Here is a 27,599-nt window from a genome sequence, read left to right as displayed (position 1 = left end):
GCCGACACCGATACCAACGAAAAAACGACGATACCGATATTCCGCTACTACCGTGTTTCCCTGAAAATAAGACCTAGCCTGAATTTTTAAAATGATTTTAATATAAGCCTCCACTCAAAATAATACCTCATCTGTGGATGAGAGGAGGAGATTTCGGGATGAGTCGACGTCCAGCTCGTTGCTATCGTCATTGCAAGACAAAGCCTCACCCGAAGTCTCGTTTTTATCGTGGTGTACCAGATATAAAAATTAGGATCTACGATTTAGGAAGAAAGAAGGCGAATGTACAAAATTTTCCATTACGCATTCATATGTTTTCTGATGAATATGAACAGCTGAGTGCTGAAGCCTTAAAAGCAGCTCGAATCTGTGCTTACCAATATATGGTGAAATTGTGTGGCACAGGATAATTCGTGCCCATCTTTTCCTTGTTGGCAGAATCAATAAAATGTTGTCGCGTTCTGGAGCTGACGTGCTTTAAACAGGTATGCGAGGTGCATTTGGAAAACTTCAGGGTCAAGTTGCTCCCGTTAACATTGGTAAGTCAATTATTTCGATTCTCTGCAAGGAATCCAACAACATAGACATAATTGCCTTGAGACCAGGGGCGGACACTTTTCATAATGGACAAACGGCTGAACAAGAGTTGAAAATTATTGAACACGTCCGACGATGCTACGGAGAAACGGGGAACCATCAGAAAATTTGATAACACATGGTACTGTGTGATAACCACGATGTAGAAATCTCTGAGTTTCAGATTATTAACAGAACGCTGAGTTCTTTGACAAAATAAAGACAGGCTGATGAAACGCAGTAGGTTGTGAGGAAGCGTGCGATACTTTGGGGAAAAGAGAAATGCTTCTAAATATGGATAAATTCAAAATCTTATTCTGTATATTCCAACAGTGTTTTGTTTAGTCCCATGTTAAAATATTGCAGATTGCTCCATAATTAATTCGAAATCACAACAGATCATGAAAGTAAAATAGGTAGAAACGTGTTCGGGATCTCGTCTTATTGAATGCATTTATTTTGTTTGATTTGTCATCGTTTTGTTTTTGACTGCGTGAAGCCCTTACATCATATTTTTGTTTTATGAGGATTATTTAGATGTATAAATACGATCATATTGCAATACTAAAATTTTCCCTTCTATAGGGAGGCGATGTAGACAAAAACACATACGAGTTCATTTTGGACACGCGCGGGAAATAAAAAAGATGTTTTCGCAACGAATGGAAAACCTGAAAAGTATAACTACATGGCCAAGACAGCGCCGGGCAATCAATGTCATACTTGTCCCATCTTTTCCTTGTTGGCAGAATCAATAAAATGTTGTCGCGTTCTGGAGCTGACGTGCTTTAAACAGGTATGCGAGGTGCATTTGGAAACTTCAGGGTCAAGTTGCTCCCGTTAACATTGGTAAGTCAATTATTTCGATTCTCTGCAAGGAATCCAACAACATAGACATAATTGCCTTGAGACCAGGGGCGGACACTTTTCATAATTTTTTTTAGGGGGGGGGGGGGGGGGGGGGGGGGGCGAACTTGGATAGCTAGCAAAAAAACGCGCCGTGTATCGTTAATTAACAATAACCTGTCGATGTCATTCTCTTGCATATTACAGAATGCCATTTCACTACTGTACTTATATATATATCGAGTACCTAGGCCGATTTGCTTGGACACGGAACTTGCGCGTCACTAAACCGATCCCTTGAATTTTGCGAGAATTACTTCACGGCTCTTGCTAAGAAACAGAAACGAAAAGCCTGAGGAGTCGTATTTGATTATTGTTTTAATTCTCAGTTTTGCATAAAGCGCACCAAATGCCGTTTCGTAAAATTATAAATGTCAAACAAGGTAAATTATTGTGCGAAATCTTTCCAAGGAATTAATATTTAACCAGTAGAATTGCCATTATTGTCGAGTTATTAAATCGTCATTTGAATTCAAAATAACATTCAGGATTGACGCAAAGACTTTTTTATTTGTTATTTAATACGTAAATAAACAGGCACAATAGAATAGTAAAATCATAAGAAGGTTAACCATCGTCTTCATAAATATCCGCATTCCGGTGTCAGAAATAATAACATTGTTTACTTAAAATTGGAACAGTTGTTAATTTGCAAATGATGACGAGAAAGATCAGAGCCGGCGCAAAAGATAAAAATCGGAATAAAAACTGGAATTCAAGACCTAATAGTCGTCTTTAACATATGTCGCCGATATGATAGCGTAGTTCTCCCAGCAATATAAAACCAAACTTCGACGTTCGCCGTTACGTAAGTATTGGTGCTTGTGAAAAAACAGGGCGGGTGGGCGGGCGGAAATGTAGCTCACCAACATTAGAATGTCTAGCGTTAATAATGCCCGTTGTATATGTATTAAAAATACCCGATATCGACAATACCTTACAAAAAAAAAAATAGTGTAGTTTTACGATCCGGCATCATGGTTTCGCGGTCAAAACGATATTATTCTGTGCGTTATCACCGTAACGCAATAAACACCGCCAAACTTTTTTCGTCTCCACGATATGTTATCCTTTTTATTCGACACTGATAATTATAATGATGAATAAGAATGTTTAATTGTTGATTGCAATTCCGGAAGACCGGAAGATATTATTCTGTGCGTTATCACCGTAACGCAATTAACACCGCCAAACTTTTTTCGTCTCCACGATATGTTATCCTTTTTATTCGACGCTGATAATTATAATGATGAATAAGAATGTTTAATTGTTGATTGCAATTTCGGAAGACGTAATTTCCTTTCTCTCCATGAAACGAATTTCACCGCCGTTATGGGCGCTCAAAGGGAGAGAAGGGTTATAAGCTAATTTAAGGACTTAGGTAAATAATGTATTTTATGGAAATTTGTCGAGATATTAAGGAGAAATATTTTTTTGACCACGTAGAAATGCCTTTATTGCCGATTTATTCACGTGTTTAGTATGAGCGTCTTAACCTTAAGCTGAGTTACGTGAATACTCAACACTGAGTATTTAAGAGGTTACCAATTATTGCGGAGTTTTTTAAATATTATTTAGTACGAAAGTAACACGGACACGATCTAAAATTGAAAGCATAGAAATGTCAACTATCTGCTTTACAAATATAGCATCCCGGGGTCAGTAGTGATAATAGTGTTCGCTTAAAATTGGGACCGCAATTTACAAACTGTGATACAAATCCTACATAGAAGATAAAAATCAGAATAAAATCAATTTGTGTTGTGAATGCACTCCTTAATAGTTAGTTGTCTTTAACATCTTCGCCGATGGGAACTCACAATTCTGTCCGAAATATAAAAACCAAACTAGGATATCCACCGTTGCGTGCGAATTAATATTTGCTAGTGAATAAAAAAATGCTTTAATATAGTTTAACAACATTAATTGGAATGTCGGCCGCCGAAACGATCGCGGTGACGAAAAATTTACTGCAGCCTGCAATTATGACAAAATTATGAAATAAACACGCCGCATTGTTACGGAGTTTTCAATATTCTGGTAAAATCCAGAAAAAAAACTTATTGTCACGGCGATAGCTTCGGCGGCCGACATCCCAATTAATGTTGGATAAAATGACAATACTCATTATTCGGAGTTCGTTAAAAATATTCGAATAACTCGATTGAAAAATACGATTTTGCCCGTCACTAATTACGGCGCATGTAAATAATCATTGAATGGCAACAATAAACAACTTCATTAACAATAAAATCCAAGTAATACTTCACATTTCATGCATTTGATCGGCGCTACACGCGAGCGTGTTTTTGTACATATAAACCATTATGACGCTACTGACATCTGGGAGTTATAGTTCTGTTTTATTTCTAAATGCGGGTACTCGCTGACTACGGATTAATGGTCGATGTTTGAAATAAGACTTGCAAAATATCCACCAAACACACGTTTTTGTTTATTAAACGCACTACGTCGTCGTGAATTGCACTTTTGGTGCAATAGTTCGATTTCTGGCTAAGAAGTAATTAATGCCCGATTGTGTGACATGTCACTAATGAGAACAATGTGCCTGTATATGGACTGTAAGTTAGGGGCGTTATTGTGTAGTTGTTGTACGTAACTCTTCAGCTCCAACCTTTTTACCCCTGCGGGCAAGCAAATCAATTAAAATGAGCTAGCGAGACGGAAACAAAATGTTCAAATGAACGAAACATAAAAAAATAACCTGTGTCAGGTTACAAAACACCAAAAACAGTTTAGAGTTTGGACAAACGGCTGAACAAAAGTTGAAAATTATTGAACACGTCCGACGATGCTCCGGAGAAACGGGGAACCATCAGAAAATTTGATAACACATGGCACTGTGTGATAACCACGATGTAGAAATCTCTGAGTTTCAGAATATTAACGGAACGCTGAGTTCTTTGGCAAAATAAAGACAGGCTGATGAAACGCAGTAGGTTGTGAGGAAGCGTGCGATACTTTGGGGAAAAGAAAAATGCTTCTAAATATGGATAAATTTAAAATCTTATTCTGTATATTCCAACAGTGTTTTGTACAGTCCCATGTTAAAATATTGCAGATTGCTCCATAATTAATTCGAAATCACAACAGATCATGAAAGTAAAATAGGTAGAAACGTGTTCGGGATCTCGTCTTATTGAATGCATTTATTTTGTTTGATTTGTCGTCGTTTTGTTTTTGACTGCGTGAAGCCCTTACATCATATTTTTGTTTTATGAGGATTATTTAGATGTATAAATACGATCATATTGCAATACTAAAATTTTCCCTTTTATAGGGAGGCGATGTAGACAAAAACACATACGAGTTCATTTTGGACACGAGCGGGAAATAAAAAAGGTGTTTTCGCAACGAATGGAAAACCTGAAAAGTATAACTACATGGCCAAGACAGCGCCGGGCAATCAATGTCATACTTGTCAAAATCCCAATCACCCAATGAGGGAACGTTGCTGTGTATATTTGACCACTAAAGATTGGTAACAAAATAATAAAACAACATAATTTTCCGCAAAACAGTAAAAATCCGGTTTGCGGACCAGCGGTTGGGACCACTGGTTCAGCCTGCAAGATGGTCAACGACTTATTCGGACGTAACATGATCAAAAAGCTATAAACAGGGGAGTAATGTTGACGATCGTAAGTCGTAACACTATGTCACTATCACTCAATTGCATTTATTCATTACCCAGCTAATTTCAAGTTTCCACTTTCAAGTTCTAGTGACTTGTGTGTGCATGTTCAACAGAAGTTAGGCGACCCCGGAAAATCCTGACGCGACCCAACCAAAGGTCGCGACCCACAGTTTGGGAACCACCGCAAGGAAGAAAAGACAGTGAAGTCTCTCTCAAATTCACCGTGATTGACTAGTCTAACCCAGTGGTTCCCAACCGCCGGTCCGCGAAAAATTTCGGTATTTTATTGTTTTTATGCCGTCTCAATTGATTTACCAGGTGACCGTACATTTGAACTCATGTGTATATCCGCGGGTTCAATCTATATGGTTGGTATGGGTTCAAATACCGTAAAACAAAAAAATTTCCATAGGTGCAATAGTATGCCGGTGCAATCGTCGTGGGTTCAAATGTACATGGGTTCAAATGTAATGGAATCGATTTACCAAAGACGCGGTTGCGTTGGTTTATTACGCATTTCTCTTTCGCCGTCATATGGCGACATCTTGGCGACGTCTTTCGCGATACTTGGGCCGAGTAATCAGACTTTCCGCTTTTTCGGCTCCGATTCCTCGCGAATACGCTCCATCAAATCTCGCAAGAATCAGAAACTTAAAAATCGGCACACATGCTTTTTCTATTCTGCGTGTTTTTCCTGCCTGATATGACCATCCATATAAAACTTCATGCATATTCCGTAAGCTACTGGAATATTATATTGCCCTTGACTGTTTTTTGAGTAATATATGAACTTGTTGCCACCCCGCAGGTGGTCATGAGACGCGCAAAAAAGCATGGGCCGCAGAGATCTTTTCCAGTATTTTGAGTAGGCACAGCTGGATTTCGAGCCTGGTGCCAAGTTGCCAACGACTTTGTCATTGTAATGTAAATTCAATTCGTTTGGGGCGTCGATCAACTGCAGAGGAATTAATATAATAAACCGGATGAAAAAGAAATGATTAAAATTGTGATTCTACTTTACAGTCCAGATTTAAAAAAAAAAGAATAACTGTCACAATTTTGGATATCTCTTGATAACAAATACCCATCGCTATGTAATCGAACAATCAAACTGTAGTCCGTATTTCCAACCTGTCACATGCATTATGCGAAAAAACGTTGAGCTTTAAATAAAACGAAGGAAAGAAATCGGCTGCACGCCGCTGCAGAGCAACGTGTTGCAGAAACTTTTCTAAGGCTTTGTTTGCAATCCCACATTGGAAACAAAACAGCAGCAAAATTCCCACTAGAGTTAATTTGGTTTGTACATGATTTGGCATGTACATGTTTTTATGGGAGATGTTTCATGTGTGCCGTTCTTACGCATAATGGGTGCCCAGCACTGCATTTCATTACGTAAATATATGGTGTTATTTGATAGATTCGCTCCGTGTGAAATGTTTTTGAGGGTGCCTTTTTTGTCTAGAAGCATATTGAGTGCCCGACATTGCATTAAATTTGATTATATTACGTAAATATATGTTATTATATATTATTTTTTGTTCCGGTCATTTAAATTTTTTGCCGGTCTGCAAGTACATTTAATTTAATCTTACGGTACGCCAGGGTAGAAAAGGTTGAAAACCACTGGTCTAGTCTAGCAGCATTTTGTAATTATAAATGAAAATAAAAGACATCCCCCAAATTAAGCCCTAGTGTTATCGTTCGAAAGAAAATTGGAATAAGACCCTGTTTTATTTTCCGAGAAACACGGTATGAACGGTAAAATAAATGTTTACTTATCTTATTAAACTGATACATAAAGTACCGTGCGCAATGCGCAGGATTTTTTGTCAATATAACGTCGTATTTTGTATTTTACACATTTGAAAATCCACAAATATTCAATTGATATCTTTATTTATAATTACAATCTAATATTAAACTTATCATTATAAAAAAAATGCCAGCGAAAATAGCCAAAGTAGTTGAGCTAGTTAGGTTGATAAATAGCTAAAACAGGTCAAAATCCTGTTCCCGTTTCTACTCGTGCGGGTGGGGACGAGCATGGCCCCTAGTTAACGAGGCTAATATCGCGTACATAATTCTTCCACGCTAAAAATACTTTCAACATCCATATTCTAACTCAGCTATCCTCAAAGTGGGCGATAACGAAAAAGAGATAGGGGGCGATTGCGCTCTTTTGAATAGTTAAAACAGGGTGGTTGAAGGGCCGCAAGAACTTTTGGGGAGGTCTTGCGGGCCGCAGTCGAAGAAAACCCAAAAGTAATCAAAACATCGCGAGTTTACTCACTTTAAATATATTTAAGAACGAGAGTTTACAGTTCTAATTAGTTTTATAAGAAAGATAAAGTTAGTTAGTTTAAAATTGCTTCCCGAGAAATACCATGGTATTTTTGAGATCTTTTCTCGTATTTGGTTTTGCAATGTCGCATAAAATTATAGACAGATATTACTTAAAAACACATCAGACACTGTGGTTTAACGTTGTTGTGCGTAAGGAAATACGTTTACCCTGAGTTTACTTCGGTCACTTTTTTCTACACCTATTGTATGATGAATTTATTACTAGTAGCGTGAGCAGGCCAAGTGCTACCGTCAAAAAACAACCAAGTTCGTCTAAGTTGGGACCTCGGACTAGGATAAAAAAAAAAAAACTGGATCGCGCGGCGCTAAGTCAGCTCCGCGGTTTGTCACTGCTGTTAAATGACCAACGCTTGAAAATAAAGGAGTGTTTCGACCGAAATAAAGGCACAAAACGTCTTTTCATATGAGGAGTTACTTAACGCGAGCTCGTGTCATCGGCTTGGTCTTGTCTGCACAAGGCAATTTATTCTCCTTTTACCGATCACAGGACGTCAGTCCCATATAGCCACCGTCTTGGCGTTTATAGATACAACAATGAAATTCCGTGATTTTAACCAACATCAATCCCGACATCGGGATCAGGAGAAGGACTATTCCCAGTTGGAATAGTTTAAAAATAAATCACAATTGTTCTGCTAATAAAAACAAATATCTGCCAATGGTTTTGTAGTGAACGCAAAAATTGTTCTGCGGGCTGCACGGAATGTGTCGGCCGGCCGCAGTTTGGACCACTCTGAGTTAAATAGTTAAAATCGTCGAATGTTTTCTCTATTCAGGCCGTAGCCTAAACATCGATACTATATCAATTATCAGTAAACTATATTTTCGCGATCTCACAAGTATTCCCCTGAAAATGTGTCCGAGGACTTCGCTAAACATTTTTTTCTCGCCCGGAGATTTGCGTAAAATGGGGTAAACTCATTTTTATAAGATCACTAGAGACCAGAGTCAAATACAACTGAAGGATTGGATAAGCAAATCCAATTTTCACTGAAAATAAAGGAGTTAATATCAAGAATGAGAAGCGGTGGCATAATATATATATATATATATATATATATATATCTAAAATATAACGGAAAACCAGAAATTTTATTTTAGGAGTGCCGCGACAGATAAAAAAAAACTATATTTTAAGCGTGGTTGAATGGCAAAATTTCAGAATTTTCGATCGAAAACTATACCGAAGTCACCTGTAGTTAATTCATATCCATTACTAAATTACCGCCGGGTCGCCCTTGATTTCTTCCTTATTGTGATGATGATATAAAACTGATTTATGTAAATTTTAATCATCGAGTTGGGGATTTTGCAACGGCGATATTTTGAAAATAATCTTTAGCGGCTCAAATTACCAAGATCGCAAAAATACGAATCAATTCTAAATATAATCGGGCAGTATACCATTCATTTTTATGTATACGCAAATTGTAGTATTTCAGAACAATAATACTTTTTTTTTATTGTAAGAATAGGCAACGGGCAAGTTACTTCGAAAATAACTAAATTATTATGGGACACCTCTGTTAATACTCGCATTGTCCATGGGGATTTGATGTGTTAGCCGGTTTTCGGAAGCATGGACTTTATGGTAGAGGAAGCCGTAACCGGCCAGCAGCTATGTGAACCAACCTACGGCGGCGAAGAGCGCATTCATAATAGAGATGTACCGATATATCCGTATCGGCAATATCGGCCAAATTTTCGGTATCGGTAGTATATCGATATTGGCTAAATGTAGACCGATATTTCCGATATATTTAGCTTTTTAATATGATCCAAAATGTTTTAAAAAATAATTTGGAATACTGATGTTGAATTTTTTTTTCTTGGATAAATCGTGAACTATGAGCCATGGCTGTCCCCACCCCCGCAAGTAGAAATAGTCCGGCAGATAAGGGGCTTTTTGGGCCCCAACCTTGTTTTCAGACATAAATTTTTTTTTATTTGTGAATAATCATCTTGGGGTCATTGCCCATCATTTCTACATGGATGTGGAGTTTGTAGCCTTGAGCAATTTTTTTTATGGCTTGATATTTGTATTTGTGTTTTTCGTTAAAGCTGTGCACCATAATGGCGCATAACCTGAACCTCAACCTAGTACACATACTATGTTCAGGTTGTGCGCCATCTTGGTGCACATACTACGAAAGCACCAAATTTACTAGAAAATAAAATCAATAACTTTTAGGTATTTGTTGAAAAAAATTGTTGCGACCCATAGATAGGGAAACACTGTTGAAACATACGCGTAAAATAAGGAGTACTATTTCAAAATACCCTATCGTTACAATTGACAATACAAGAGAGCTACGCCCAAATATATGGACACGTCTGTTCGCAGTACAGTACGGTTTACCGTACCGTCAGATCACAGTGAAGTTTAATGACAGAATCAATTGTGGTTGTTGGGGATGTTTCAAAAAAAGGCTGAATGGAAAAAAGTTTTCACAAAATGTCAAGGTTTGAGAGTAGTAGAGAAGTGGAAAAAATGCTCCCATGTTTTCTTTATTTGATAACCACGCCACAGAACTTCTCCGTTAAATATATACGCAGCAATTGCGAGAGGCAGAAATGCCAAGATGGAATTTCATCGCATTGCAAACCAATATTTGCGTTTTTTAGATATATTCGCGCATTCCCATCTAAACTGCGTGGAAAAGATTATATATACCTTTATACACACTTGAAAAACTATGCCAGATGAGCGTCATATTATCGAATATAATATCAGTAAAGGAATCGTGCAATGGGGAAAAAACATATAAGGCGTAACTTTCAGTAATATGCAATCCAATAATTTTATTGCAGAAAATATATTTAAAAACTTTTCGTCACGCCAACAGCAGATTGAAACTTTTTGTCTCTGGCTGAGCTAAGATACTCATGTAAACTGGTAAGAGGCAGGTTTCATATTGAAACGCCACGGGATGGAGCAGATAATATGAGTATTTATCCCACAGCTGTCATTTGAGTGGGTACTGCTGTTTTTATTGCAGATAATACTGATCTTTTGTATTGAAGATTTACTGGCATCACCGATTTAGGGATGTCAAATGATGGATATCAATAAACCAGTTGAAAACAAACTCGCAATATTACAAAACTTACTTCCAACACGCGGTTTGAATGATTGAAAAAGCTGAAACTATTATTCTTTAGAACAGCATACAAATTCAATGGGATGAAATCATACACAGAAGCTCGTCAAAAACCTGTAGGTCAATAAACAAGTGGAATTTGATGCATGTGCGCAAAAATGTACGCGTTACCACGTACAACCGAAGCAGTGTGTGTGATGTACTAGTGATCAAAATGTTTGACTCAACTATGTTGGCATAACAGGTGCAAATCTCGGTTTCGCGAACGCATACGTTTCGAAACACGGATATGTCGAAACGGCGCTGTTTCGACTTCCGAAACGGACATTATGACGTCATAGCAATAACAATCTGAAATCAGTCAAAATATCATTCAGCGATGTCCAAGTCGAATTTCATATCCGAATTTATTCGAATATCGCGACTCTCAAATATCGTTTTTAGTGTTTATAAGAATATTGAATATATTTCAACGTAGTCGAGATAGTCTGGGTTACTGCGGCAATAAATCTAAAATCAAATTTTGTCGTAATTAATCTTTTTCAGCCTTAGTTTCTATAGTGACCGAGCATTTCCTGCATTTGCCCCGTATGAACTATCTCTTGAAATATCATTTAGTATCTATCGCAGATTTACACTGCCGTCGTTAATATTAATATAGTTCAGTGCAAGTTTGCGGTATTAATTTATAAGCAATAATAAAAGCATAACAGTCGACGTGAAATATTCAAATCAGAACTGACTTGAAGAAAAATGAAACACGATTTTCAGTCTTAACTCTCCGTCATTGGCGGATGGAAATTTGTGAATTGGATCGACTCATTTGATTACGACGATAATCGCGTTATAAGCAAAACAAACAGTCAAAATTTGTGGGGGGAGGGATAATTGTGGCGGAATTTAGCTTAACGATGTCGATGTCACGCTGACGATAAACAGCCACAACAAAAGTTAGCCGCGACAAAAATCCGAATTTATATTAATTTTACTGTTTAATTTAAATCATTTCTCTGGGCGCCTAGTTATAGCTAATTTCAATCAACGATAATATCATGAAAGCCCATTTCCTGTGTTCATGGAGTTAAGAATGTATTTGGAATTCAGATTCAAAGATATTTTTTTAAATGTATTAGTCAAGTATTCGGTTGTGGCTTGGTATTATGGCTCTCCTTGGTATTATCACCCCACTGGATCACAAGGCTCTGTGACATCGGATAATATAGAAAATGATCCCAATTATTACATAAGATGAGGGCAGGGTCGCATTGATACGTTGAGAGGCCCCATGCTATATATGCTGCTTGTGAGCCCCATCTCTAACAATGACGTAATCCGTAAAAATTATTCTGATGCCATTTGGTCACTGCTTTGTCATTAGCAAAAACCTTCATTGAATTATCATTATCGTTTCATGCTCACGAATTAGCCTCCAGTGCTTTGTTTTTGTGGTTTTAATTCTTGAAAATATGTGCAATTATACATTAAATTCGATGGGTAATGATGGTTTTATTGTTTTTGACAAACGTGTTTCGTTTCGTTTCGATTTCGTTTCGAAGGCGAAATTTCGTTTCGATTTCGAAACACCAGTGTTTCGAAAATGCCCAGCCCTAGACTCAATGCTGAACCTGGAAGATTCCGGTTCTTCCAAAAGAAAACACGTTACACGTCATTAGATCTCAGTGGTTTTACATGGCTTTGTTCGGGGAGAAAGACGAGATTGAATATTCCAATCCATTTCCCGAAGCTTTAAGCAGGAAAACGAAATGCCCGCGACAACACAAATTTAGTTTGGTCACTTTGGTATCGACATTATATCTAAACAATAAAAAACTTTATGTCTCAAAACAACCTCCGGCCATGATTCTGCCTGACTAAACCGGGAATGGGATTCTGACCTGTTTTAAGCTATTTATCAACCAAACAAGCTCAACTAATTTGAATATCTTCGGCGTTATATTAGCACAAAATCCTGCGCAAGTAACTCGATGTATCAGTTTAATATGATAGGTGAAAATTCATTCATTTCACCGCCCACCGTAGTCAAACCCCACGAGTTTTTCTAATTGGACACCGAGATTACTAGCGTCAGTACACAATGCATCTGGTCCCAAACATTGATTATATGTGATATATCTCTTTTTAAATCTGAAATGTTGAGCACTGTAAATAAAAGACTATTGTTTTAACTTGACCCGTCTGTCTTGCACACTTGAGGTAATAATGACATAGTATCGGCAATATCGGCTTTTTTGAATATGAGTATTGGCGTTTTTAGTCGGTATCGGTATCGGCGACAAAAATGGTCACGGTATTCGGTACATCTCTAATTCATAACGTTTAGCACGATGCGCCATACGTTGAAGTTTACGATGTACGGTAATTTCGATTTTTAAGAGCTCTAATGGCTGAGAAAACACATCCATATTCTCAATTTGATATTTCTATGTGTATAAGCGTAAATATATACTACTACGGAACGTGAGTTTCGTGGCCGACGGTCGCGTGAGTCCCAACTCGTTTACAGAGCAATCGCTCTGCGAAGATACGATGTCGATGTTTGAAAGGCAGACAACGCACCATTCGAATAATAGCTCTGCGGAGAGATATCGGAGAAAGGAGTCAAAGGACCTCTAAACTAGGCCTACCATAGACCAGTCGCTATTCTTCAAGGTGGGTCACGAAGTATTTTCAAATGTCAGAATTTTACATATAGTTTTCGATTGGGAATTTGTGGCATTATCATTACTGTATCAAGTCTGTAAGGGCAGAAGGGCGATAACAATTAGAATTATTCGTTGTCTACTTACAATAATAATTTCAATTGTCCCAACCGCTACATATTCCATGTATTCTGATATCGGAAACTGTAGGTGGGCTACTAGTACTACAGTACTAGGCAGATTAGTAATTTGCTTAATTCGTGTAGATACAGAGATAGGCTAGTGGCAAAGGCAGGTTTATGTAGTTGGTACGGTAATACCTATTATGTCCAATGAGTTTCGTACATTTTGAATACTGGCTAAACAGGGTTAATGTATTTTATTTATCTTGTAAGCCACAAAATGGATAATTATATTTAAAATAAGAGTAACGAAATAAAAAAAAAGCAAAGTTTGGAAAGTTGAAGTGAGAAAATATGCCTCTGATTAAATGTGGTTTCATTACAGCATTAGGGCAGGCATTGGGCCAAAAGCAGGAAGTCAGGAATAACATATCCAAAAATTGTTACGCCATGCCTACTAGAAGTTATTTAGGTAAGAAACTACACGAGACCAGTTAATTCTACATTCCGTGTGAGCTTGTCTCCTATCAAGCTTCCACTTTTTTGGATTATATCCGATATGCAAGCCCAAGTTTTGCATTAAGAGTAAATTATATGGGGATAAATTGTTTTTTTGCCATATATCAACATTTCATTGTGGGTCGCGAACTGGAAAAGATTGGGAAGCACTGCCATAGACTATAACTTATATGAGACAAAAAACTGGGACATTGACAGATTGGGGATTGGACAAACCTCGGTTCGGTTCCGAGGCTTATCAATATTCATCTCGTATGAATTTTAGTAATTCCGGTATTCAAATCATTGAAAAGTGTGCACTTTCTTTTCGGCATTTAGAATAATTTAACATACAATAGGACACAGTTTCCAAATTCAAAGAATGCCCCGTCATTTAGTTCATTAAAACAAACACTTCATGTGTCTCACAATCGAGGGGCACTACGGCAGATGCATCATATCGTGTCCTGCTTGTCTCGATATTTATCTAAATTAATCGTGGTCGTCATGTGACCAAAATTGTCGTTCTTTACTATAAACTCTCGAATGCCATGGTAAAAATTTTTTCCTTCAGATAAATCCGATTATTTTTTCTGGAGGAATTCAATGATGATGTTTTTAAATTGCACTTCTATTTAGTTTATTGCGCAGTTCTTCAGTTTACTATATTTTTACCGATATTGAGGAACAACATACGTTCGCGAAAGGAGGGATGTCTGTTCAACGGTAAAATGGGATTCTCTGAAACGAGACAATGTTGCTCGCTCTGTAAAGTGTGCCGTACTGACATAACATGGGAAATTGACGCATTAAATATAATAATTATCACAATATAGTGGTTCTCTCTCTCACTGAACTAGTGAAGTGAGTCGCAAATCAGTGATCAATGAACTGCTTCCATTAACAGAAAATGAAAACAATTTTGTTTTGATATTAACTAATAAAAATATTTCCGACTGCCATACTGCTTTACCGGTACATCTAAGTCTACTGGGTGAGATGCTGGGACAGCTCATCAAAATTGGGACTGTCCCAGCTAAACCGCGTGTAGTAAACCTACTCTATAAACCCTACATTTTGAATATCTGATTTAGATTGTCTAAATAATTAATTGACTAAGCCATGACAAAACAATATGACTGACAAAAATCTTCCATCGTACAACAACTCGTTCAGCAGCAACAGCTGGGAGCAGGATTCCAGTCATGCAAGCATTAGGTCTAATCTCACTAAAAAAGAATCATTGAGAATTCAGAAACAGTCGTATAAGGTGGAGAAAAAGAAAGTTCACAATGAGTTGAAAAATACAATACAAGATCCAACCGTTGTAATTCGCTCTGATTGGTTGAAAATACGAAGTACATTAAAGAACTGGAGTCGAATATGGTGTGTTTTAAAACCAGGAGTGCTAATATTATACAAAACTCAAAAACTGAAGCAATGGATCGGAACAGTTCTTTTAACGTCGAGTGAAATTATTCAAAGACCATCAAAAAAGGAAGGGTTTTGTTTCAAAATTTATCATCCTCTTGACCAAGTGATTTGGACTGCCAAAGGGCCCTCGGGCGAAAGCATGAGTTTATTGACACATTCTTTGCCATCAAATCACCTAATTTTGAGATCAACAACTCAATCTGATGGCCAATGCTGGATGGATGCATTAGAGCTGGCCCGTAAATGTTCCAATCTATTGAAAAAAGCTATGCCAACTCTTGATTCTCAAAACACCCTTTCAGTAGGTGACGTCAGCATGAAAGAGATTGATAGTGTCATGGGGGACGATCGGGACTCATATGATGAGGGACTTGAATTAGCTTTACTGAAACGTAAGCCAAGTAAAGCACACAGTGAAAAATCAACTGATGATGGTAGTCAATTGGATGCTGGAGATCAGTCTAGTGAAGATCCATCTAAAAGCCATGGTAATCATCTCACTGTAGGTCAAAACGAAGCTCTTGTAACATCTGGTGAGGAAACTGGCTCCTTCAGTTCAAGGGTGTCATCTGATGCTGAAAGCAACAAATCTTTACCCAAAGTTCCAGAGTCTGAATATGTGCTTGAAAAGACTGACATGGAAGAGTTAGGATCTGCTGGTGAGGCAGCTGAAGACATAGCTAGTGAAAATAAAGGGCTAATTTGGACAATCTTGAAACAATTACGACCTGGAATGGATCTTTCTAAAGTTGTTCTTCCTACTTTCATTTTAGAACCTCGTTCCTTCCTTGATAAATTGTCAGATTACTACTTTCATGCTGATTTGTTATCAAAAGCTGCCAGGGTCGACGACCCTTATGAACGAATGAAAGCTGTTGCAAAATGGTATCTTTCAGGTTTCTACAAAAAACCTGATGGCATAAAAAAACCATATAACCCCATAATTGGTGAAATTTTTCGTTGCAAATGGCAACATCCTGAAACTGAAAGTTTCACACATTATATTGCTGAACAAGTGAGTCATCATCCACCCATTTCGGCATTTGCAGCTGTGAATAAAAAAGACGGCTTCGTTGTGCATGGAAGCATATTAGCAAAATCTAAATTTTATGGCAACTCTTTATCTGCTTTTCTTGATGGTACTGTAAGCCTCACTCTTCTAAATAAAAGGGAAGAATACATTTTGACAATGCCATATGCACATTGCAAAGGATTTTTATATGGTTCTATGACGATGGAGTTTGGAGGAAAAGTTGATATTACTTGTCAGAAGACAGGCTACACCACTGAAATAGAATATAAATTGAAACCATTCTTTGGTGGAAGTGATTCATCCAATAGAATAAACGGACGTATATTACATGGGAAAAAGAATCTTGCTACTATTCAAGGATTTTGGGATAGAGAAATATATCTCACTGATTTGAAGCGTGCCACAACATCAATATTCTGGAAACCTACTCCTGAAATCCGTGCAGCTAGGTTGCAAAGGCAAGTCATTGCCATGAACCAGCAGCTACCGAATGAATCTCAAAAACTTTGGTGCCATGTTACGAAAGCAATTGAAGTTGGTGATCAAAATGAAGCCACAAAATATAAATGTATTCTGGAAGAAAACCAAAGAAAGGGAGCTCGAGAAAGAGCAAAAACAGACACACTTTGGCTGCCAAAACTTTTTGAATACAATCCAATAAATGAGAATTGGACGTACAAGTTTTTGGACAAACGACCTTGGGACACTGTTAATGACATTGTGCAATATGAATCTGACGGGTGTATATCTACTGTGACTAAAAATGGGGTTATACTAAGATCACCAGGCAAATCTCGAATGATTGTTGACAATGAAAACATGATACAGAGCGTTAAAATTATGGAAGAATCGACCAATAGAAGTAATGACGAAGCTTTGCAAGTCAAATTACAAGCGGACGAGGATGCTAAACAAACGTTACTGTCACTACAAGAGCAACAACAACATATTTTGTTGAAATTGTCACAAATTCAAAAATCATTGGAGAAGCACGAACGCAGCAATCAATCTTATTTGTTCAATAATTTGTATTTAATTATACTGGTTGCAATATTTGCCATTCTTGCTTACTATTTTAAATAATGTATATGTAATTGGTTTACATAAGTTTTGTTTCACTTAAAGTTTAAATATTTGTGCTGCACAATCCCACAGTCATATCTGATTTATCTTCTTTTATTAAAAATAATTTTTACTTCATAGTAATCGTTCTATCCTATTGTAATACTGTGTTGATAACTGGTTGTTCATTTTTTGTTAAAATATTATGTATGACTGAATTTTTTAAACCTGAGTTTAAATTAAAAATACTGGGTGTCCCAAAATAAATGAAACACAAAAATTGTTAATCAAATTAACAAGTTTCATTTATTTTGTGATGCCCTGTTATCAATTTATTTTTATTCATCGTTTATCATAATAGTTTAAAAAGAAATAGGATAAAATGGTTATCTACTAAACATAGAAAATGTTGATGTTTCATATAACTTTGGATGGGGGAGCTAGTATACAAAACTCTAGCCAAATGGTCCATTTTCACTTGATTATGCAACATCTATGATCTATCCATTTCAAGTTTTATTTGAGTCTAATACATGTTGTACCTAGGTTTTCTATATACATGCTTGTATAGAAGATAACTAATTTGGTTCAATGTTCTAGGAATAATACATCACTGGTATTGTTCTAGAAATTGCCATAGAAGGGAAACCACTTTCAGTTTCCATGTTTAACTAGAAAGTTTGCTCAGCTCTAATTACATTTTTGACAAACTGTTCAAATGTTTACATTTCTACTCAGCAACTAGAAAAAGAATTATCAAACAGTTAAAATTTTTAAATTATAGGGATAAATTTATTTGTAATATATTATTTTGAATGAAAGGTGGAATGCCGATTGTTCAATTCTTGATTTGAATAATTGTTCAAAGCTAGCTTAGCATGTAGCTACATTGAGTAGAATTTGCCCATACTGCGCTTCGCCAATATTTGTGTTAGAAACCTAGTGCCATAGCTGCTCTGTGTATTAAGATAAACATGATTATTTAGTGAAATCTAGTATTCGTTCATTGTAGTAAATATTCATATAAGTATTCTCATTATTATGTCATCAACTTTCTATACGAGTAACAAATCGGGGAAAATAATGAAAATGAAGCCATAAAGCGAAAATGCTATAACAAAATCAAACAGTAGTTACTGGTTTCTGAAAACGAAATTCCCAGTTCCTGTGACACTGTCAAGTCGAATTTTCATTATTGGGTTTTTAACAAATCAAATTTTATAATTTGACATGGGTATGGAAGTTTAGACATTATTAAGTCACAATAATATAATTTCCACCTGTCTCTATGTCCTTATTAGTACCATAGGCTATATGTATATAGATGCCCAAATGTTTTAAAATTTAGTCATTTTCATGTTTTTCAATGTATTTTCTCATTTTCTATGCTTCACATTAATTTACTTTTAAATCAGGTATACGATTTCCTGTTTCGTCTTTTTAACAAGCGATTGAAAAATAATTATTCTATCTTGCCGAATGTTCAATGATACTGTGATATCTAATGAAAATGAATAATTTTTGGTGCCTATGTTAAAGCAAGGCTTCTGGTCTATTGGGGCTATATAAATGCATGAGCTGCTCTTGGTGCGATATATAAGCCAACACATGATTTTCAAATTACTATGAATTATGACATATGGTGCAATTATAGTCTGGGGTAAAGATAAATCAGTCAGTAGTTGACAGGCACATATACAAAGATTACCATCTGTTCTGGCAGTGCAAAATAAAAACGGGTGTGCAAACTGCGGCCTACGAGGAAAAATTGTGCGACCCACAGAGGAGTGTCAATTTTTAATGGTATGCGTCACATGAAACGAGTTTTTAATTTGATTTAATCTGGACTAATTTCTCATCTATGCCTATGTTACAATGCCTTTAAAGCAAGCTTGTGCGAAACAAACAACGTATGTCACAAGATCTATAACCAAAATTTTTTGTATGTTAAAAGTATCTAAAATGTGTATGTTAAATAAAGGTGCGGCCTGGGGTTTCACTCAGTCGTTTGTGTCTGCTCCCAAGCCCCCCCCCTCCCCCTTATTAAAGGTTGCACACCTCTGTCATAAAAGACTGGAACAATTGCCAAAATTTTATCTTTATATGATTTTATGTTGAATATGAAAGGATGAGTGATACTCAAAGACCACTTGTATTTTAAAACCAACATTTGCCTCTTGAATATTATCATGATTTTATGTAACTGATTCAAACGTATGTCTGAGAAGAAATCAAGATTATTGTATTATAAGTATTTTGCGTTAAAATTGTAATTTGTAACTTTGAGTTAGTTTTGATGCCCAATTGTAGATTTTGTTTCACTTCGTTAAAACTTGTTCTAGTAATAATTATTTCCCATCTATCCATGACCTGTTTTTCTATCTCTTTTGTAATTCGTTCAACATGTATATTTTTATATCATCCTTGTCAATATCCCTAATGTCATACAGAACAATTTGCTCATCGTCCAAGTCAAGCTGAATAGACTTCTTGAATAAATTAGAATGTTTCGATGGTCGGAAAAAAAAATTTTTTTTTCTACATTGCGCACTTTGATATGAGAATATTAAACAAAACAATTATCATTTCTAAACATTCTGTATTAGTGAGTTTTAATTTCTGTGAATTTACGGAGGTTGTAATGTAATAGTAGTATTTTCTCTCTTGAACATGACCCGTTTGAAATGTGATAAAATTTGATATTCAATATATAAAATTATTATTCTAGAATACACCCGAAATAGCGATACATTGGATAGCTTTGGCCATTTTTAGTTTGGGATGTGAATTTATCATATATTATTATTGATCTGTGTTGTATTTTATTGTTTTTTTTTGCCAAATCTAATAAAGCACCTTCAGATTACTGGGAATTGTTCTCTTTTGACAACCAATAAATGTAATATGTTGATTATAGATTATATTATTGTTTGCGTTGCACTAGTTCAGATCATGTTTGTTGTTCATTTTGAAATTAAAATTGTTTTATATTGTCATGTTTTCAGATATTATTATAATTATTGTTTAAAATGAATGGTATATCACCAACAGAAATTGTTGGCTTGGCCTTGGACGCTGTTGTTATCAAAAAGCTGACAAAGCTGATGCCAAATAACAAGGCAGTTTCTGAGATGTGCAGAAAGATTGCGTTTCATCATTTCCTCATTCAAAATGGAAATAATGCTAATAAGGACAATATGATATGTTGTAAGGAAGTTTTCAAAACAATCAATGATCTGAAAAAACATGTTTCCATTCATCATTCAGACTGGATATCAGAATATGCAAACGACATTGAAACACAATTTTATGATTTTTTCAAAGGTTTTGAAAACCAAGAAATTTTCACTGAAGAATATAATATAAATGAGTATAATGCAACGGAAAAATTTGTATGTTCATGTAACGGCAATTTTAAAGTGACATTATATTATCTTTACACCGATATCAAATCACCTTCTCATGAATCGTCGTGGCAACGAAGTATTTGTCAGCACTTAAAATTGATTGGAAAAATCAGAGTGGCTTCGGAGGGTATAAATGGAACTGCAGAAGGTTGTGAATGTGCAATTAATCGTTATATTGTTAAAATGTGCGAGCGTTTAACTCAACTTAAAAGAGAAGATTTTAAGCTGAGTAATGGTGATGGGAATTCTTTTGAAAATCTAAAAGTAACAGAATGTGAAGAATTGTGTTCTATAGGTATGTATTTTAAATAGTGTAATTTTGTTTTAAATTTTCAGGTGTGGAGATAGCTGAACTACTCTTCTATCAGGCTGGCTACCCGTTTCCTTCTAATACATATACATTAATTCATTGGCCAGGACTCCTCAACTATTTTACGAAATTATATTTTGACATCCCTAAACGCTCACTTCTTCGGCTTTACAGTTCTTCCTATAGTCAGGTACAAATATGAGCAAATTATAAAATAACCTTCAAAACTATGAAAGTCATTTAATAAAAGGAAACTTTCACATAGCCTTGGGCCAATGATGCAAAATAAAGAATTAAGGAAAGTGCGGTCTGGATTGAATACTCGGAAAGTCCGATTTCGGACCCTGCCCGTCACTTGAGTAGCTCTGGGCTAGGTCATAATACTTGACAATCATTAATCAGTTTGTCCTAATGGCCTATTCTATTCTTGCAAGTTGCATTTATATCATATTTGCATTCAAACAAGGCATTATATATAGTAGGCCTATGCTTATTTCAAGTGTGGTATATTTTGGCTTTCCAATAGGTCGACACCAAATCTAAAACTACTGGAACAGTAGATGAATGAGTCAAATGCTGCTTGCATTGTATATTTTGCTTCTTTTGCATATTTGTATTGAAACTTGAAAGTGATAATATACCGGTACACTGTTTTTATGTGAGGATTGGTATTTTGGAGGCCTGGGAAAGTTGTTCAAAAGCTTGTGTATTAATAATGATACTTTAAAGTGCTTTGACACCAAATGACATTTGTATATATTAGTTATATTTTGAGGCCAAGTATTTTCACAATTACCAAATTCAAAAATCTGATAAATCAAATGTTTTTTCACACTGGTAGCTCTATACTTATTGAATGTTAAACAAACGTGTTTAAATACGTTAGCGTTTCTCAATTTTGATGTGCCTTTACTGTAATGTTTTTTAATAGATGTGCAATTGGATACACAAAATGGAAAATATTATTTTAGGAAGAAGGATCTTGGACATGGCTAAGGATTTTTTCAATACTTCTCTTTCCGATCTCTTCCGGTCGGTTCCATAAAAAAAATGTGATGATAATATTTAGAGCCAAAGATTGATAAAATTCACTAGCTCCATGATCCAAATTTATATAGATCCAGTGCATTGCTCTCTTCATTAATACAAATGCATTGTAGCAATGACTTCATGATCCATCCATTATATGGTTTCATTGCCTTGCGCTCTTCTTTAATTTGTTCCATTGGTATTGTTTCTACACAATTATCATGGATAATATATTCTTAGACATCAAAATATATTTATACCTGCTATGTTCGAATGCCAGTTTATTTTAGGAATTTCCTGCCCAAACAGGTGTTGATTGATTCACTTTACATGTGGCACCAAGTATATAAATAACTTATTTAATATAATTCTCCTGTCTCAAAATAAATTTAAGTGTTTATTTCATCAATCATTGCTAATTTTAGATATTGATCTATTCTTCATTGATCAGGAAGAATGTAAAGTGCATTTAAAATTCAGTGTAAGATTGTATGTTCCAAGTAGAAAAAACTTGCTGATTAAAAATTATAATCGCTTAATTATTTGAATATTAATTTTTGTAGGAATTTCGCCTGATAAATTGAAATCAACAGATGGTGGAAAGCATTTGACACCTGAGGAATTCCACATGGAAGTTCAAAAGGTTTGTATAACTAAAAGGTTAAGGTTTATCTAATTGAAAGTTGATATCATCAAACACTAAGGTTTTTCTGGTATAATAGTGACTGTTGCAATATGCTTGTGTTAATGATTTGTTCTGATTCAAACAATTGATGAATAGGCAGTTAGCACTAGTCATTCTCATTTCCTCTGTTTTATCACACTTTTCCTTTTTGTGTCAAGTATAATGGTAAACCGTGTGAAGTTAATCATCACTTGTTTTTGGATCATTTATGTCATGGGTTTATTCATTGTCCTAATACACTCAATCTGCTTTGCCTTTTATTCTTTCAAATTTTTTCATTAGGTATCTCTTTTGATATAACCCTTGAGTTAATGACCCCAGGACTGACTCTTAAATAATTCGGAATAGATTTGGAATTGTTAGCCAAACATATTTATGCATCTCAATTAGCTGATATGCCAATACATATCATGGTCTCATAAATTGTTAAGCATCATATGTCATATCATATATCTTTCCTTCATAAATGTTACTGTTATAAAGCAGTGGTTCCCAATCTTTTTAACTCAGCAGACTGACTGACTGACAAAAGCATAACAATAAAATAGGAAAATATATACGAAGTCTTATTTTATTGAGTGTTTTCCTGCTTGCTGTATTGTTTTTGACTGCGTAAAAAGTAGCCAAAATTACAAATTAAAACAATAGAATAGCTAATTTTCCTATACAGTTTCAGGCTTACGAATGAAAATGTTTGATTTTTTTGCGGGGAATAAAAAACATCAAAAATGATAAACGCATTCCTGATAGTAATTTAATATAAATTTGTCTGGGGTCTTACGGTATGTTTTATTACTGATAAATTATCCATTGTGTAACGAGTTTGTTTTATCATAGACCTTCAGACATAAGCAAACACATAAATAACTGATAATCACTCCACTATTTGAAATACATTTCTTCATTTCAATACAATCCTTATTTCAGAAAAGTGATGACACCATCTTACTGGATTGTAGAAATTTTTACGAAAGTAAAATCGGCTATTTTGAAAATGCATTGAGACCAAATTTAAGAAAGTTCAGCTACTTTCCAGCTTATGTTGACAAGAACCATCAGCTTCTCAAGAATAAAAGAGTACTCATGTATTGTACAGGTGGAATAAGATGTGAAAGAGCATCAGCTTATATTATAAAATCAGTGAATTGCAAGGAAGTTTTACAGTTAAAAGGAGGGATCCACAAGTAAGGCAATAATTTACTATAATTTTATTTAAAGTTAATAAAGTGAAATTGTCGCTTATTGCCATCTAGTTCATGTCCATTTAAATATTAAAGTTTCTATTATAAAAGAAGGCATCACAATGAGTATTTTTTCTCTATGGAAGTTTTTGCTGCTTGTCTGTTTCCCCACAGTTCATGTCCACTTAAATATTAAAGTTTCTATTATAAAAAAGGTCATCACAATGAGTATTTTTTCTCTATGGAAGTTTTTTCTGCTTGTCTGTTTCCCCACAGCGATTACTCATGCTGCGCTAGGTCTTTTTACAACAATGAAATCTATAGTTAACTCTAGCGATCGTTTTTGGACAATGCTATTTTTGCATTCAGTTAAATTCTTTAAAAAATCTCATTCTCACATAAAAAAGAAAAAAACAGTCAAAACTTGATATTGCTGATACATTCACAGGATTTGTGATCATTTCTAATCCTAATTTAGTTTTGATATTGATTTCGGTAGAAATTATTCAATCTTATTTAGGGTTAAAAGTTGCGATTCTGAATTTTCAACTGAACCAGTAATTTTTGTCATTCAGGTATCTGGAAAAATACCCTGATGGTCATTACAAAGGCAAATTGTTTGTTTTTGATGAAAGATACAGCATAGGAGGGGAAATGAAAACACCGGTATCTAGTTGCAAATATTGTAACGAACCCCATGATAAATATAAGCTCTGTACAACAAAATCTTGTAGACAACTTGTTCACTCCTGCGACTCTTGTAGAACAAAGGTAAGCAGTATGTGTAAAGTGGAATGTTGTTTAGGGTGACCCCAAAAACGGAATCCGTAAATTTCCTACCTCTACGAAATTTTTATCACAAACTTTGTGTTTGTGTCTGATTGTACCTAAAAATTTAAAAATTTCAGAATGCTTTTCACGAAAGTTACCTATGTTCTCTCCAGAACAGTGGTGCTTAAACTTCTTAAGCCACGCCTCCTTTTTACAATTCGTAGAGTCTCGTCGAGCCCCACCTCAAAAATAACTAGCTAACGATAAGCTACAAATAACAGATAGTAAGGCGAAAGTATGTTTTATTCAAAAACACATTGAATATATGTAGATGAAACATGCCTATCCAAAATAATGTTATTTGGAGAGACCAGGTTAAATTATTGTTAATACGAAAATGTTCGAATTTCGAAGTATTCAATTTGCCGCATCAGTCTGGATTCACATTCGTAAGTAGGTAAGGGGTTCTTCAAAGGCAGAAAACCTCATAAGAAATGTTTGAATATTACCTAGATTAGAAAATTTGAGATGTGAAATCTTAAACAATTCTATAACATCCCTAATATTATGTAATATAATCTACAGCAGTGGTTCTCATTCTCGGGGCTAATAATTAATCATAAAGCGACTTTTTTTGCATACTTTCCTCTTAAAATAAAATTTCCTGTTTTACCAATCCAAATAATTTGCTGGTAGGCCGTCTAACCTGCAGACGGACGGTTTCACTAGACCGCGAGACAACCTTCAGTATCGTATTATAGACGAAAAAATTCCTAATGCCTAAAAATACGAACGATGGTTGCGTTGGCTTTACTAAAGTAAAGAGAGATGGCAGAGAATGTGCCTGCATAGCAATCAATCATTACGTCCAAACCTCCCCAGGTGAAAAACGCTGATTGGTTTCTTGGCTTTTAATCGAGTTCGATTTGACGAGAAAGCAACATTGGCCAAGATCGGGTTTCTGTCAGAGAAAACTGAATCTAGAAATTGTCTTGATGTTGAGAGTGACATTCGTCAGGCTATATCATCAAAAACGGTGCCTAATATAAGAACTCCAAGTCCCGAGCGCAAGATTCCTATTGATTGTATACTAAAAAAACTTGGACTTTTTTGTCTGTGGTTTGTTTTTGCACTCTATGAAAGGTCGTACAAACATAATACAATCCGAAACGCACTGATCTATAGGATTTCCAACTCATTAAGTAATTTTAGTGTTAAATCAATCGTAATGTACATAATCAATATAAATACTCAACATTAAGATGCTTTTTTAATTATGTGAGGTATTAAAGGTTTTTCCATCTTGATTGATGGTAATATTGTCATTGGTCTTGTTATGAATGAGTACTCCCCTGAGAGTCCACTTCAATCTTATGTTGTATTGATTTATTGATGTACATGTTTTATGTGATTGCTTGTATGCCATATTGCTACCAATAGAATATTACAAATAGCATACTTTACTGTAGAAGTAGTATATTCTTCTGGAATCAAAATAATACTGATAATATTTTAAAAAATGTATTTTTTACATTTATTTTAAGGGAGACGAAAGTTGATAAGGTGTATATAATCATATGACGGGCCACTGCCGTTTTATCTACCTTATATGGAAATATCTGACACCCGATTTTGCCTCAAGTCTTGTTTAAAAAATCTATTACGATTCCAGCTTTTGATTGCGAAGACTTTGGCATATGCCAGCCTGATTTTATTGTCTGTTGAGAATGCTAATACCTTTTGAATTATCACTGTTAAAGCCGTGAATTCCGTCTCTGATTCTTAGCTTGTAAGAATTAAAAAATTCGGCTCTGAATCCCAACTCTATAAAGAATTTAAAATTGCAACTTTGATCTCCAACTCGGGGGAATTTGAAAATACGACTCCTTCTTCAACATGCCAACTCCGACTACATGGCTCTGGGCATTTAATGATTGTGTTCTATTCATCCATTGATCCATTTACATTGTCAGGGTTGGACGGCTTGTTGTGGTGTCTGTCAGTCGTTATCAGATTGTGAAACGCCCAACATCAGACAAGAATGTGAATGTACAAGATCAAGAGAACAAATTCCAATTGAAGATCTATCATTTCTCAGTTAACAGAAATTTTATGGGATCAAATAACACTGCGATTTAATAAATTATGATTTTATTTATTTATAGTTGAGTTTCAAATGCAATTATATGAATCCATGTTAGTTTTTAAAAGAAATGTATAGCTTTGAGACAGATTTGTTTGTTTTTAGCAGTTACAGTTATAAGCACGCTATTCAAGCTTTTAACTAAACAGCTTCCGCAAGATATTTTATGTGCCACGATTTTCGCGGATATGCCGTTGATCCAGCGAGTAAGTCAAAATTGATATTACGATGCCAGAGCCATCTAGGAAGCAAATTTCATCCGCGTATAATAATTGGATTGGCTGATTGTGTAGGCTAAATAGACTCTGATACAATCTGGATTTGTTAAAACGTCCCTCTCATACATCCGAGATGTGAGATTTTTATACTTCAATACGTTGATAGTATTTCAACCTGGTTTACTTCCGGGATACCCGGTCCGTCATTCCTTCCGACACGACATTGTTTATTGCAGTGGTTCCCAACCTTCCATGGCCCGGGGGCTTTTAGCACTCATGGCCCCCTTGTTTATCGTTCCAGTGCTATTTTGATTGGTAGATTCTAAATCCCATTGTGCTCGAACAATTCCTGCTCAAAAAAGTGAAAACTGTGAAATAACCTTATCAAGCAATGTAACTAGGAAGAGCGGTTTTTCTTGTAAAGTGAAAAGTAAAATC

The 27,599-nt window shown here is 35.5% G+C and overlaps 2 protein-coding genes across 3 annotated transcripts; both read left to right on the top strand.

The window, feature by feature from the left end:
- The first annotated feature begins 13,261 nt into the window (after positions 1-13,261).
- LOC120336969 (oxysterol-binding protein-related protein 8-like) lies at positions 13,262-18,392 on the top strand. Its single transcript, XM_078119741.1, has 2 exons — positions 13,262-13,278; positions 14,983-18,392. The coding sequence occupies exon 2, from the start codon at positions 15,024-15,026 to the stop codon at positions 17,436-17,438; it is 2,415 nt and encodes an 804-aa protein (XP_077975867.1). The 5' UTR covers positions 13,262-13,278; positions 14,983-15,023; the 3' UTR covers positions 17,439-18,392.
- A 2,016-nt stretch (positions 18,393-20,408) lies between these two features.
- Positions 20,409-26,958, top strand: LOC120336970 (thiosulfate sulfurtransferase/rhodanese-like domain-containing protein 2). 2 transcript variants are annotated; one of them, XM_039404786.2, is made up of 5 exons: positions 20,409-21,119; positions 22,727-22,806; positions 23,776-24,032; positions 24,605-24,800; positions 26,774-26,958. In XM_039404786.2, the coding sequence occupies exons 1-5, from the start codon at positions 20,447-20,449 to the stop codon at positions 26,900-26,902; spliced, it is 1,335 nt and encodes a 444-aa protein (XP_039260720.2). In that variant the 5' UTR covers positions 20,409-20,446; the 3' UTR covers positions 26,903-26,958. The 2 variants fall into 2 exon arrangements, with proteins under 2 accessions (XP_039260720.2, XP_039260719.2); XM_039404785.2 differs by lacking the exon at positions 26,774-26,958 and adding an exon at positions 25,683-26,767 and having other exon boundaries at positions 20,423-21,119.
- The last annotated feature ends 641 nt before the right edge of the window (positions 26,959-27,599 follow it).

This window comes from Styela clava, chromosome 2 (assembly GCF_964204865.1).
Source record: "Styela clava chromosome 2, kaStyClav1.hap1.2, whole genome shotgun sequence".
In the NCBI taxonomy this organism is placed as follows: Eukaryota; Metazoa; Chordata; class Ascidiacea; order Stolidobranchia; family Styelidae; genus Styela; species Styela clava.
This window is presented reverse-complemented; position numbering and strand designations above follow the sequence as displayed.

Excerpts from the sequence above, each read along its gene's own strand:
- LOC120336969 (XM_078119741.1), top strand. The coding sequence starts at position 15,024 with ATGACTGACAAAAATCTTCCATCGTACAACAACTCGTTCAGCAGCAAC.
- LOC120336970 (XM_039404786.2), top strand. The coding sequence starts at position 20,447 with ATGAATGGTATATCACCAACAGAAATTGTTGGCTTGGCCTTGGACGCT. Across the intron at positions 21,120-22,726 it reads TGAAGAATTGTGTTCTATAG|GAATTTCGCCTGATAAATTG; the intron begins GTATGTATTTTA and ends TAATTTTTGTAG. Across the intron at positions 24,801-26,773 it reads GCGACTCTTGTAGAACAAAG|GGTTGGACGGCTTGTTGTGG; the intron begins GTAAGCAGTATG and ends TTACATTGTCAG.